General features: G+C 38.4%; 1 protein-coding gene across 1 annotated transcript in view; it reads left to right on the plus strand.

Annotated features, from left to right (window-relative positions):
* Window positions 1–13203, plus strand: part of galt (galactose-1-phosphate uridylyltransferase) — a 116251-nt gene extending 103048 nt beyond the window's left edge. The window contains exons 10-11 of the mRNA XM_041810766.1: window positions 10275–10429; window positions 12973–13203. Of these exons, the coding sequence (XP_041666700.1) occupies window positions 10275–10429; window positions 12973–13062 (245 nt within the window). The 3' untranslated portion in view covers window positions 13063–13203. The remainder of the gene's footprint in view (window positions 1–10274; window positions 10430–12972) is intronic.
* The last annotated feature ends 620 nt before the right edge of the window (window positions 13204–13823 follow it).

Here is a 13823-nt window from a genome sequence, read left to right on the forward strand (position 1 = left end):
CACATTTTGGTCTTCTGAGTCTGTTCTCACTTAAACCAAACTCCAGATAGCTGTCATCATATTTTCTCAGATTAGCCAGTTTGGGCTGAGCATCACTTGATGAGGTTGACATGCTTAAATATTCATCCCTCATTGCCAGCTGGACCTGCACACTAAATGCTGGGCAAAGTGACTGAATCGTGCCGAGTGATAGATTTACTGTTAGATCTAATATTAACCAATATAATCCACCAATAATAAAGGCATTTGTTTTCTTTCTCACGAGACTACATATTCTGAAACAGCAGGTGGCGCCGCAGTACACAACCCACTGTTAAGCACCAGAGAAGAAAAGGAAGCAGCCCCTGTGCTAAAATGCTAACAACACGGTGGGGTTACTCACTAATTACGGGGAGGAAAACACGACCGTGTGTGTAGAATTTGCCCTGCAAAGGTCACAAAGAGTAGAAAGAAGTCCTCGACGGATCTTATAAGTCACTTAAGAGTTATCATCCTAACGACGTTAAAACGAAGCGGCACAGCCACTAGTCTCAGCAGTGGGCATTAGGACCGAGCCAGTGGCTAATACGGTTTTATGGGGGTGCATGTTAAATACCCACTGCACAAAGACAAGTTCAAACGTCTTTTCAACATCATTTTTGCACGTCTGATTTTGGTTCCCTGAAGGTGCAGACTGTTACTCCAGACGACTTCTTTTTTCTGACGTCTAGTAAACGTCCCTTAATGATGTCCACAGTACCTCCGTATAGGAGCTAATTGTTGTCCAAATGTGGTCTTTGTGGATGTCTTTTCTGCGTCATTTTGCGCGTCATTTTACCCTTAAGGTGCAGACTGTTACTCCAGATGACGTCTCTTTTCCGACGTCTAGTGAATGTCCATTAATGACGTCAACAATACCTCTGTATAGGAGCTAATTGTTAGTCCAAATGTGGTCTTTGTGGACGTCTTTTCTACATCAAATTCAAACTCATTTTAGACAGTGTTTTTATACTGCTTCTAGTTTCTGTGTATAACTGTAGTCCCATTTCAGAAGGTGGCACACTGTTCCAGCTCATTTTCCTATAGCTTCACCTGATTTTTTCTCTCAGCAGCAGATGGTAACTGGAAATGCATACAAAGGCATTATACATTTCCACTTCAAACCTGCTGCTGAGCCAAACGAAGCTACAGGAAATTAACCGGTACAGGAAACAAGTCCTCCACCTCCTGGACACATGGGACTACAGTCAGGTTTACAATAAATCACAATCCAATCTCGACTGCCTTCTTCCCTATCTTTATTGCAAACATGTTACTCAAGAACCTCTTGAGTTAAGTTGAGAAGTACTATTGCTACTACTACTAAACAGTAGTCAGCGTAACCCGCAGTTAAGTTTGTAAAAACAATAGTAGCAAAATATGATAAATAGAATTACCTTATCTTTAGTCTGTACCACAAATATAAGAATAAAAATATAAAACAACACAAAAGTAAAGGGCTGACCAGATTCCCCTAATGAAAATAAAAAAATCAGTCCTGAGTGACTGTGACACCCCCCCCCACTTCTTTGTGGCTCATGCTTTAAATGCTCTGAAGCATGTGTCCTTATGAAGTCCTTAGTTCCTGTGTTATCAAGTTGCATGACTCCATCCCCTCTTTTCGCTGAATCACGTTTAGATGTTGGGCTGCATGTGTTCAGACAGCATCTTCTCTTCCCTCCAAGTGAATTCATCTTGTATTGCTTGATAGATTTTGTATTCATGCGGGATGTTTTGTCCTTCTTCCCCTTCATGTTGAAGGAGGCCATCGAAGAACTTGTGAAGAGCCAGTGAATAATTTCATGGACTCCGTCCTTATGGTCCAACATGAGTTGGTTGCTGCAGCTGTTGGGAACAAATGAAAAAAGAAAAAAACCCAAAGGAAAAGAATAACATTTTACTGTCACAACTTAAGGATCACAGTGCAGGAAATAAGACTTAAACATGTATTTTTTTCATTTCAAAGTCAAAATTTTAGATTTTAGATCTCAGAATGCTTTGCAGGACATGTCAAAGTCTGTCATTAGTAGACAAAATGACCTGTAAAACATTATGGGATCTACGAGTGTGGCCCCCATTAGAGCTATCTGCAATAGGCCATATGATCAATATTGCATAAAAATGGGGAAAAAGTGTTTACTGTCGGATCTATTTCCATTAATTACATTTCATAAATCCCCGCAAAAGACATCCTATGATGTTGATGAAGTAACTTTCAGATCAAAAGACATTTTACTGACTGTTATTTGTTGTTGTGTATGACTGGTTCATAGCTAAGTACATACTCTTACGTCTAGCGGGGCGTCTTGCTCTCACTGGCCGGGGAAAGGCGCATGATCTGCGGGGGCGGGCATGACGAAGAGTCAGGGAGTGGGACTCGCTGACAGCAACTTTTACACAGACGCACTCGGCATCGCCTTTCTCCTTAAAGGGATACTTCAACATTTTGGCAAATTTGCCCATTGCCATAATCCCTATAGTCTTACTAATAGGTTTATTACCTTTAGCTGTTGGTGCAAGCTATTTCTAGATCTGCGCTGCTGAGTTAGGAGCTGCCCTGTCAATGCAATGGATTCTTAAGGTATCCCGGCTTTCCCTCATCAAACTCATCAAATACAGAATCCAACAACTCCAAAAAGCTCTCGTGGTCAAGTTGTGACCTGCACATTCACCAGGGTTTCCAATTTGATTCTTGGTGTCTTCTTATTCCAGTAAAATTTGATGATGTGGGAGTCAAGGGATTTGTACCAGGAGGATGGGGGTTGGATTGGGATCACTGAAAACAGATAGTTAATTTTAGGTAGTATGTTCATTTTAACTGTTGCAATTCTGCCTCCTTAGCCTCAGCTTCTGTGTCTGCCTCACCAGCTCTGTGTGATGTTCAGGTTTTCCCGGTCCTCCTTCACTGATAATGCTAGGTGTATACAGTAGGGCTGACAGCTCCCGGTCAATTGGTAGATTGTTTGGTCAAAACTTTTTCGTCCGACAAAGATCACCCCTGTCACCCTGGTAGCAAGAGAAACATTAGTGCGAAGCTGACTGAAGTGAGACATGCTGCTGGGAACTGAGAAAAAATGCAGCTCTGTGAAATACAGGTAGAGAAGCATACAAAGCGATGCAGAATGGCCTATTTTTGGATCATTTTATAACAGTAAGGCACAAAATAACTTGGAAACAATGCATTTTCAACTCGACACAAAGATGCTTGCTGTTTGTATTAAGGTGGCGCTGCTGAATGTCTCTGCTCTGCCCTCCTGCAGTCAGTTTAGTTAACCTGTCGGCAAATAGGCTGCGTGGTACCATCTCCTTTTGTAATCTTAATCTTAAAATGTTCACGTTAGCATTAGCTTTTCTTACAGACAGACCACAAAGGAGATAAAAGATGATGTCTGCTGTTCATTAAGTCCCGACTAGCGAACTTTTCCCCTCTCACTTCTGCAAATAAATGCTGCATGTTGTCTACTTTATGCTCGTAAATGACACAGCAGGGGCTGGATTTAGTGATCCTGTTAATTGTAGGCATTATAGATGAATAAAAACAATTATCTTTGGTTATTTTGTAGGCTATTAAAGAGTTACTGCGCCAGGATCACAGAGATCCTATGATCAAAGGCAGGTGCAAAGCTGATTGTCCCTCACTTATTATCTTTTTTTTTTCTAGTATGACCAGATGAGCTTAAAAAATGCATTAAGGCATCAAAAGGCTTGTTATGTTCATTTAAGGATCATTTAGACTACCAAACAGGTGCACTTAGGAACCTGTATGGATTCAAAACTAGTCTCCAACGAAGAGGTGTTTTTTTTTCTTTAATACCTGAATGACCAATCCATTGGTTGGTGCCTGGGTGTAACTTTGGTCGACTAAGTTTTTCTTTGGTTGATTACAGACCTAGTATACTATGGCTGTCACGATATCAAGTTTTCACTTCATGATTATCGTGGGCAAAAAAATGTCACGATAATGATATTATTACGATATCAATAAAAAATGTAAATAATAATGGGACAATTAATCAAATTTATCTTTATCTATGTTGTGTTCTCTCTTTTGGCAGATGAATTACACTCAAAATACCTGTCTAAGGAGGTACTGCAGCTGCTGTGTCATTGCGGAGGGTCAGTGTTTGTGTGTGAGGAGGAAGGGGGAGGGGTTGTTGGGGTACTATGGGAGGGAGATGAAGCAGGGTGGAAGAAAACAGGGTGAATGTAGAAAAAAAACTGTGTTCAAGTGGCACTGGATCATTTACACGATATTATCATATGCACATTTTTAACATGATATTGAAATTTTGTATTTTAATACCACGATTATCATCAATACCGGTATACCGCAACAGCCCTAAAGTATACAGTGCCATGAAATGTATGTGCACCCTTTCTGATTCCTGAGTTTTTTGCGTATTTATCACACTTAAATGTTTCAGATTATCAAACCAATTTTAATATCTCACAAAGACAACCCAAGTAAATTGAAAATGCAGTTTTTAAATGATGGTTTTCTTAATTAGGGGAAAAAACAAATCTAAACCTATCTGGCACTATGTGAAAAAGGAATTGCCCACCTGAACTTAATCACTGGTTGTGCCACCCTTGGCAGCAATAACTAAAATGATACTTTTGTGATAACTGGTGATGAGTCTTTTGCATGGCTGTGGAGGAATTTTTGCTTGCTCTTCTTTGCAGAATCATTTTAACTCAGCCATATTGGAGGGTTTTTGAGCATGAACTGCCCGTTTAAGGTCACACCACAGCATCTCAATTGGATTTAAGTTCGGACTTTGACTTAGCCTCTCCAAAACCTTATTTTTTTTTTTTTTTTGAGCCATTTAGAGGTGAACTTGCTTGTTTGTTTCAGGTCTTTGTCCTGCTGCATAACCCTAAAGCGCTTGAGCTTGTGGGCATGAACTGATAGCCAGACGTTCGCCTACAGGATTTTCTGATAGCAGAATTCATTGTTCCATCAACCACAGCAAGTGGTCCTGGTCCTGAAGCAGCAAAGCAGCCCCAGACCATCACATTGCCACCACCATGTTTGACTGTTAGCATGATGTTCTTTTTATCAAATGCTGTGTTATTTTTACGCCAGATGTTACAGGCCTCACACCTTCCATAAAGTTCAACTTTTGTATTGTCAGTCCACAGAACATTTCTCAGTGGTTTACTATTCTTCTGCCCTCAGCTAAATGTGTCTATTTAGCCTATGCAGCGAGCTAAACACTTATGGCTTCAGTAAGCACTCAGGAAGCATGTCCATTTCTTCAGAGCTTTTGCTGATGTACCACATCTTATTTTGTAAAACTGTAATACAGAAAAACAATACAGAGCATTGAGTCTCTATACAAATGTATAAAATAAACATTAAAAATATCTTCCATGTAAACAGTAAATCCAAAATCTTAATATTAGCAATAGGTGGATACAGCATGTGTATAAAGTAAAAGGCAAAAGCTATATGCTAACATATTCCAGGCTAGCTAATTCTAATATAAGCTAACAGCTAGCTTCCATTACTACAGAACTAAACACAAACACAAAGAAAGCATTCACTATGCTTAATAAAGCTCTAATGTGCATAAACATTCAGCAAAACTTACAGATTATGCCCCTTCAAGCGCATGAGAAGCAGGGATCTACAGAAACACGACTGTCCACTCCATGAGCTGGTAGAAAATGATTATTTTTCCTAAAGAAGCTGCTGCTTACCATATACAGCCAGCACAGGTTTACTACAAACCAGTCTGAAATCACTCTTTTTCTGTTAAAGGTGCATTCTGGCAATACTAAACAACAAATTATCAACTGCTCTATAACTGAAAAGGCAAAATATAATTAAATACTTATATGAGGCACAGAATAACTATACTAGAGTGTTTCTTCAGCAACAAACTTCACAGGCATGTTTTGGGGACCTCTGAGATCATAATAAACTTGTATTAAAAGGACAAAATATGTCCCCTTTAAATCATGATTTGACAAAGGGGGGGCAATTACTTTTTCACATTGGGCCAGATAGGTTTGGATTTCTTTTTCCCTTAATAAATAAAATCATCCTTTAGAAACTGCATTTTGTATTTACTTGGGTTGTCTTTGTGAGATATTAAAATTGTTTTGATGATCTAAGTGTGATAGATATGCAAAAATATCAGGAATCAGAAAAGGGGTAAATACTATTTCACGAAACTGTATAACGTAGTTTCTTTGCAGCTCTCGATGACAGGGTAACGCTTTTGGAAATGCAGCCTCACACCACTGCATCCAAACCTTTATTCTCTGCTCTTACTGGCCAGCTCCCTGTAGCCAGGTCAAATTTTGTCAGTATTATGCCGCCATACTTCTGCCTCATTTTTCATGATTTTGAAGCTTATTTTTATATACTTAGAGATGTTTTAGATGACTGAAATTTGATTTTGGGATTCATAACACCTGTCATACAACAAACCTAAATACATATTAATTTTCACTTTACAGGGTCTTTAAGTAAAAATCAGACCCCTGTTGTCAGCTACTTTATGATATTAAACTGATTTTTTTTTTCTCAGTCTGATCTCCAAATGCTCTAAGAAAGCTTAACTTTCAAATTGTAATAAGATAAACTCCTGGAATTTTTTTCTGGTCATATTTTTATCTTACAATCAGCACAAAATATAAACACAACTGTGTAGTTAATGTAGTGCATTAGACATTTGATGTTGCAATATGGTCCTAAAATGAATGAAGAGGGTCTTAAAAATATAATAAAAATCTAAAAATTTAAACATAATTTGAAAAATGTGCAAGAATACTACACTAGGTTCACACATGACTTCTCTGATTTAACACTAGTCAGACTAGTCAGCAGATGGATCTGTTGGGGGGGCCATCGTATATTGTACCATATCAACTATAGAGAAAGATGCAAGCATTAGGTAAACTGAAGAGGAGTGGTTTTACATGGAAGATGCAGTCAACCAGGCCCACCTGTGGAAGGAATAAAAAAAAATGTGAAATTAAAACAAAACCCACTTATAGTCACTACTTAAGATTGTGTGGTAATATGCCTGCTGGTCATTTTCACATATTTTTCGGATTATCCTGTTATTTCTTCCTAGTGGGTGGATGCTATGACCCAAGTCATATCCATCCTCAACTTTTCTCTCAATGTTGCATATTAAGTAAATTTGCCAATTAGGCTTAAAAATCAGGACAGATGTGTATTACAAATCATACTAGCTGGTAATAGAAAGGCAATTACCAGAAAATGGCTGAAAAAAAAACCCTACAACAATTAATGAATGGATCAGATCAAATGATTGAGGGAATGTATAATACAGAAAACTGACATTTTTTTCTGAGATATGCAACCAAAAAGAGGAAAACATTGGAAAAACTGGAAATCAAATAGTAACCTGAAGTGATGTCTTTTGCTTTTTTATAAGTCTGCTTTGAAATATGTTTCTTTTTTTCCTCTCACAAGGTGATTTTTTTGGACTTAAGGGAACTCATGAGACTAGTCTTACTTTATTTTGTATTTCTTCAAAAGTCTAATCTTATAAATCTTACAAATAGTGCCATCAAACGATTACAATTTTTAATCAGATTAATCACAGGGTTGCTGTGGATTAATTTCGATAAATCATGATTAAATATCATTCATTTTTAATCTATATTAATTGCATTTCTGCATAAGCAAGCAGACTCAAGAAAGAAGGGAATATACAGTTGAAACCAGAAGTTTATGTAACTGTGTAAAAAGGCACATAAACTTTTTTTTCTCACCGTCTAACATTAAATCAGTTTAAACTTTTCCTGTTTTTGGTCAATTAGGATTACCAAAATTATTTCTATTTGCTAAATGCCAGAATAATGACAGAGATCATTTTTTAGACAATTTTTTATTATTTTCTTGAGAGTCAGAAGTTTACATACACTAAGATTACCATGCCTTTAAACAATCTGGGAAAGCCCAGATGATGATCTCATGTCTTTGGAAGCCTCTGATAGGTTTATTGACAACATCTGAGTTAATTAGAGGCACTCCTGTGGATGTATTTTAAGGCACACCTGAAACACACTGCTTCTTTGTGTAACATCATGGGAAAATCAAAAGAAATCAGCCAAGATATCAGGAAAAGAATTGTGGACTTGCACAAGTCTGGTTCATCCTTGGGTGCAATTTCCAGATGCCTGAAGGTGCCACGTTCATCTGTTCAAACAATTATATGCAAGTATAAACACCATGGGAATGTCTAGCCATCATAGCGCTCAGGAAGGAGACGGGTTCTGTGTCCCAGAGATGAATGTGCTTTGGTCCGAAAAGTGCATCTCAACCCAAGAACAAAAGCAAAAGACCTTGTGAAGATGCTGGCTGAAGGTGGTAAGAGTGTGTCATTATCAACAGTCAAACGAGTCCTGTACCAACATGGGCTGAAAGGCCACTCTCCCAGGAAGAAGCCATTACTCCAAAAGAAACATAAAAAGCCAGATTACAGTTTGCAAATGCACACAGGGACAAAGACCTTCATTTTTGGAGACATGTTCTGTGGTCTGACGAAACTAAAATTGAACTTTTTGGCCATAATGACCATCGTTACATTTGGAGAAAAAGGGGGAAGCTTGCAAGCCTGAGAACACCATCCCAACTGTGAAACATGGGGGTGGCAGCATCATGTTGTGGGGTTGTTTTGCTGCAGGAGGGACTGGTGCACTTCACAAAATAGATGGCATCATGAAGAAAGAACATTATGTGGAAATACTGAAGCAACATCTCAAGACATCAGCCAGGAAGTTGAAGCTTGGGCACAAATGGGTTTTCCAAATGGACAATGACCCTAAGCATACTGCCAAACTGGTTACAAAGTGGCTTAAGGATAACAAAGTCAATGTTTTGGAGTGGCCATCACAAAGCCCTGATCTCAACCCCATTGAAAATTTATGGGCAGAGCTGAAAAGGCATGTGCAAGCAAGGTGGCCTACAAACTTGGCTCAGTTACACCAGTTCTGCCAGGAGGAATGGGCCAAAATTCCTGCAAACTATTGTGAGAAGCTTATGGAAGCATATCCCAAAATGTTTGACCCAAGTCATACAGTTTAAAGGCAATGCTACCAAATACTAATGAAATGTATGTAAACTTCTGACTCTCAAGAAAATAATAAAAAATTGTCTAAAAAATGATCTCTCTCATTATTCTGGAATTTAGCAAATAGAAATAATTTTGGTAATCCTAATTGACAAAAAACAGGAAAAGTTTAAACTGATTTAATGTTAGACGGTGAGAAAAAAAAGTTTATGTGCCTTTTTATATAGTGTATGTAAACTTCTGGTTTCAACTGTATATGCCAGGGCTATTCAGTTACGAATTCAACTGTGCCAAATTTTTAGATCAAGAAACGTAGCTGGGCCAGACATGTTTGGCACAGAGTAAACAGCTGGTGATGTCAAATTTCGAAACAATACAGATCAATTTGATGAAAAATATTCACTTTTATTCATAGTCTCCCTTTTTAAATTTGGCATTCTGTTAGGGTGGTTTGTTGCAAGCTTGGCGGCACGTTAGCCAAAGTGCTAGGAGAATCCCTGACAAACGTATGCCTCGCGTTAGTGTGGCATTTTAAGCTGGAAGTGCTTTGGTGAAAAGAAAACTCCTTCCTGCAGAATGTGCATAATACTTTATGTTGGTCGACTGTTCCGTCTTTTTTTTTTGTACTCAAATTTCCCATCGAGAGGGCCAGTGTGCTGTTTAGCGTCTTCCATATCAAGTTGGTTGGTTACTACCAGACCAATGGCCCATTTGCGCATGTGCGGCGGCATTCTCAGCAGTAACCCTACTTGGACAAACTGCCCGAAATGTGTTGCCAGAGATGTTACAGGGATTTTGAGTCATTCTGCGCTGTAGATGGGTTAATTGCGTTAAAATTTTTAATCAGATTAATCATGATGATGGGTTAATCTGCATTAAGGTGTCAATTTTGACAGCCCTACTTATAAATAAACATGCTGACTGTTATATGATAACCCTGTCTGTTTACTGGTTTCTGTTTATTTTGAAAACAAAAATATAATAATAAGGTATGAATTACAAAATTTAACAGGTTGTCAACTGATTTCAGTAGAAGCACATAATTTCTATGTCCTGTGTAAACTAATGTCAAACTTACTTAAATAAAATCTCCAACCCATTTGTTTGATTTTTTTCACACAGCTACCAATGTTTCTGATAGACTTCATGAGTAAAACTGATTCTGTTTTTGACATCTAAACTCTTCTGCTCTTTCTTCAGGGGCCCCTACAGGTACCTATTTGAAGGAAAACAATGCTCATTGGCAGTTGCATGCTCACTACTACCCTCCTCTGCTGCGCTCAGCAACTGTTAAGAAGTTTATGGTGGGCTATGAGATGCTTGCCCAGGAGCAACGAGACCTCACACCTGAACAGGTAATAACATAATGTATTCAACAAACTGGTGTATTACCGACTGGAGACTGGAACATGATACATAATAAAGGCATTCTTGTACAAAAAGTGGTACAGCTTTATGTTCTCTTCTTGGATTGTATTTCTTTTATTACATTTACATCCCAAGCTTTAACTTGATATACCTTCTAAATATTGTTGTAGTGGTGTGGTGGAGCTAGTTAGGATTGATTGAATTTTGTTTTTTTTTTGTGGTTGCTGCCAGTGTTATTCCGCACTCTCTTACATTTGCTATGTTATGAATGATAAGCCTTTCTATACAAGGTCCACTTGTTTAAAAACAAAATTGGGATTCGTTTTTTCCAAGGGATTTACACTGGTGGGTGACTTCAGAAAAAGTCAACTGAAGAAGACTAACAAAAGAGCAAGAAGAGAGATTTGGGGGAGGCAAAAATGTCAGTGAGGACCTCCTGACCTCAGTTGTTATTTAAAAAGTGGTAGGAGCGCTAGTATTGTTTAGATGGTAGACTAGACACCCTGTGTATGGTGGCATTAGCTCTTGTAAAACTTTGTTTTTCGCTGACTGTTGTCCCCCACCTGCTCTCTGCAAATTCGTTGTCTCTGTCAAGCTGCATTTTCTGATAAAGGCATAGACGGTGAAAAAAGAACTTGAAAAGTGGTGTTTTTAACATTATAATCAGGTCACTGGAATTTAGTTTCTTTTGACAGGGACCATGTGTAGCAGACAGGCAATTCCTGCTGCACATCTGTGCCCCCTCCCCCCTTCACCACCTTTTGGCCTGCATGTTTACACACAAAATGTTAATTAGCTACTTTAGACAGAGGGTTTACCCGCAAAACCTGAACAAGTCAGGCAAAATATCATGCCATATGATACATGATATTACACACATATTTTTTCAGATTGTAACATTTTTATTATCCACTGATAATGAATTTACAAGACGGGAATATTCCTTAGTAATATACATTCAGTATGACTGTTAAAGGCTGGAAAACAGCAAACTGTTGTCCACAATATCTGATCTAACCCTAAGATTATTTCACCTGACCTGGGATCAGTGCACAGAGACCAGAGAAGGGATGAAGAGGGAGGTAGAGAGAGAGAGAGAGAGAGAGAGAGCGGATCTGACTGAGATTTATCTCTTAGTGATGTGCTACCGTGCTGAGCTCCAAACCCTTCTCCTTCTGAGTGAAAACTTGACTTGAGGCGATCAAGACCACAATTTGACTTATTGCTGACATAAAATGAAATTGTATATATATATATATATATATATATATATATATATATATATATATACACACACACACATCAGTTGAAGTAAGTTTGGCATAATAAATGTTATTAAAGAGAACAGACATCTCCAGCAACACTTGCAGTTTAAAGAACAACTTGTTGCTCTCCATCATACATTTTATTATAGTAAGTCAGGAGATTGAACTGAGTCACATACCAAAGTGTCTTCATTTCTGGCAGAAGCTCAATTACGAAGGGAGGTTTTTGTTATCCTGAGAGCAGCTGTTAAGTTCTTCATCTTTAAAAAAATCTTTGCAACTTGTTGAGACAAAATAAGACAAAGAAATACTTCTTCAATCTTGAAAAGCATACAGTCTATATCAGTCTCTCTTACGGACAGTGTGTTTACTGAGCTGAGGTGACGCTGCAGCTGCGCTGGTGTTCGCTCTGCCATGTGTCTTTTTACAGTGGTCCTCCCTGCTCTTAAGAGAGTTCAACATGCTGTATTTAACTCATTTATTACTTCATATTGAGTTGTTTATTTGCTTAAATCATGGACTCTTCATAATACATGGGTGAAATTTTTTATTTTTAGATACTTCAATGTGTAAATATTGAAAATAATTTTTTCAAAAAAAAAAAAATAAATAAATACATTTCTTTTTCCCTTAATGTCTTGCATGCTGCATGCCGGATAGTACCTGCTGGTGGGCCTGCCATAAAGGCAGGAATGTTGTTACTAGAACTTGAAAAGCTTTTCCTTTTTCTCATTGCTCCATCTCACAGCACTATCTACATTACCCTTCTTTCACTTTGCCATTTGGTTTGTGTACATTTTACACTGCTATGCATGCAGAGTGCTCTGTGCTCTTCTTGGTCAATGTCACCTAATGTCACTGAACAAATCCTAGAAAAGCAAGACAAAACCAAACCATAAACTTACTGTTGAAAGGTTGGGAGATGTATCAGACATGTCTGTGATTGTTCAATATGATACACTGCATGAGATGGAACAACAATTTCTGTAGCAGACAGGTCCCGAAAATCCAAATTCTGCTTTATAGTACTTTGCCATTCACACCCATTATTGCTGGGATATGTTTTTCATTTGTACTAAATTAAAATTGATACGTCTTATTTGAAACTTTCTTCTACCCTTGGCATGTAAAAAAAAACATAATCAGAAACTGCCCCTTTTTCAGCATACATAATGCAATACAAAATGATGCATTTTTTCTTTCTGCTTCTGTTTATTTCTCAGATGTGTTTCTAAACCTTGAACTGTTGTGTTCTTTAATTTTAGGCTGCTGAGAGGCTAAGGAACCTACCTGAAGAACACTATAAAACCAGAGAGAGCCTGGCAAAAGGAAAGCAGAAAGAAAGTGGAGTGTAAAGTGAGACAATTTGGTCTAATGGGGGAATTTGAGCTTTATGAACCTACATTGTACTGTTTTAGGAAGATGAGGTTCAAATGAAAAAGTGGAGTTGATCTACTCCTTTAATACTCTTGAACTAAAATTAAAGTACTCTCAACTGATCTACTTGTGTCAGATGTGCTCTTCCTCCTGCCCACTCTATGAATGAAAGACACCTGGGGTCTGTTCCAATAGTCCTTTTTGCTTAAGAAGGTTCCTAACTGAGAGACATGACTCAGAAGCATTTGAATGTTGGCCATGATAGGGACTAGTGTTTCCTACTAGGGGGGTGCCCCGCCCCCCTAATAGAATGGTAGGGAATAGAATTTTGTATTTTTCTTTATAGCGCCGGATCACAACAGAGGTCATTTAAGCACCTTTCCTATAGAGCAGGTCTCTACCTGGTCCCTTTATTAAACAAACTTAACACCCTAATGTTATTTATCTTGTTGACATGGATGTATTTAATTTCTGAGTCCTGGTTTTCTGCTCACTCCTTCTGATTCCATGACCTGAGCAGAGCAGAGCCACACGCTCACTCACTGATCTGAGAGCCCTGCCCCCTCCTCCCGTGTCAGAACTGAGGTCTTATGTTTGCCAGGATGCTTTGACTCAGTATCGTGAGAGCGAGTTCTGCAGTGCAACTGATTTATCCTCTGAAGTTGTGTATGAACTGAACGCTGCGATTGACAAACCGGTGGGAAACGGGGTTAAAATTAGCAACAGTTTGGCTCATGTC

This window comes from Cheilinus undulatus, linkage group 17 (assembly GCF_018320785.1).
Source record: "Cheilinus undulatus linkage group 17, ASM1832078v1, whole genome shotgun sequence".
Classification (NCBI taxonomy): Eukaryota; Metazoa; Chordata; class Actinopteri; order Labriformes; family Labridae; genus Cheilinus; species Cheilinus undulatus.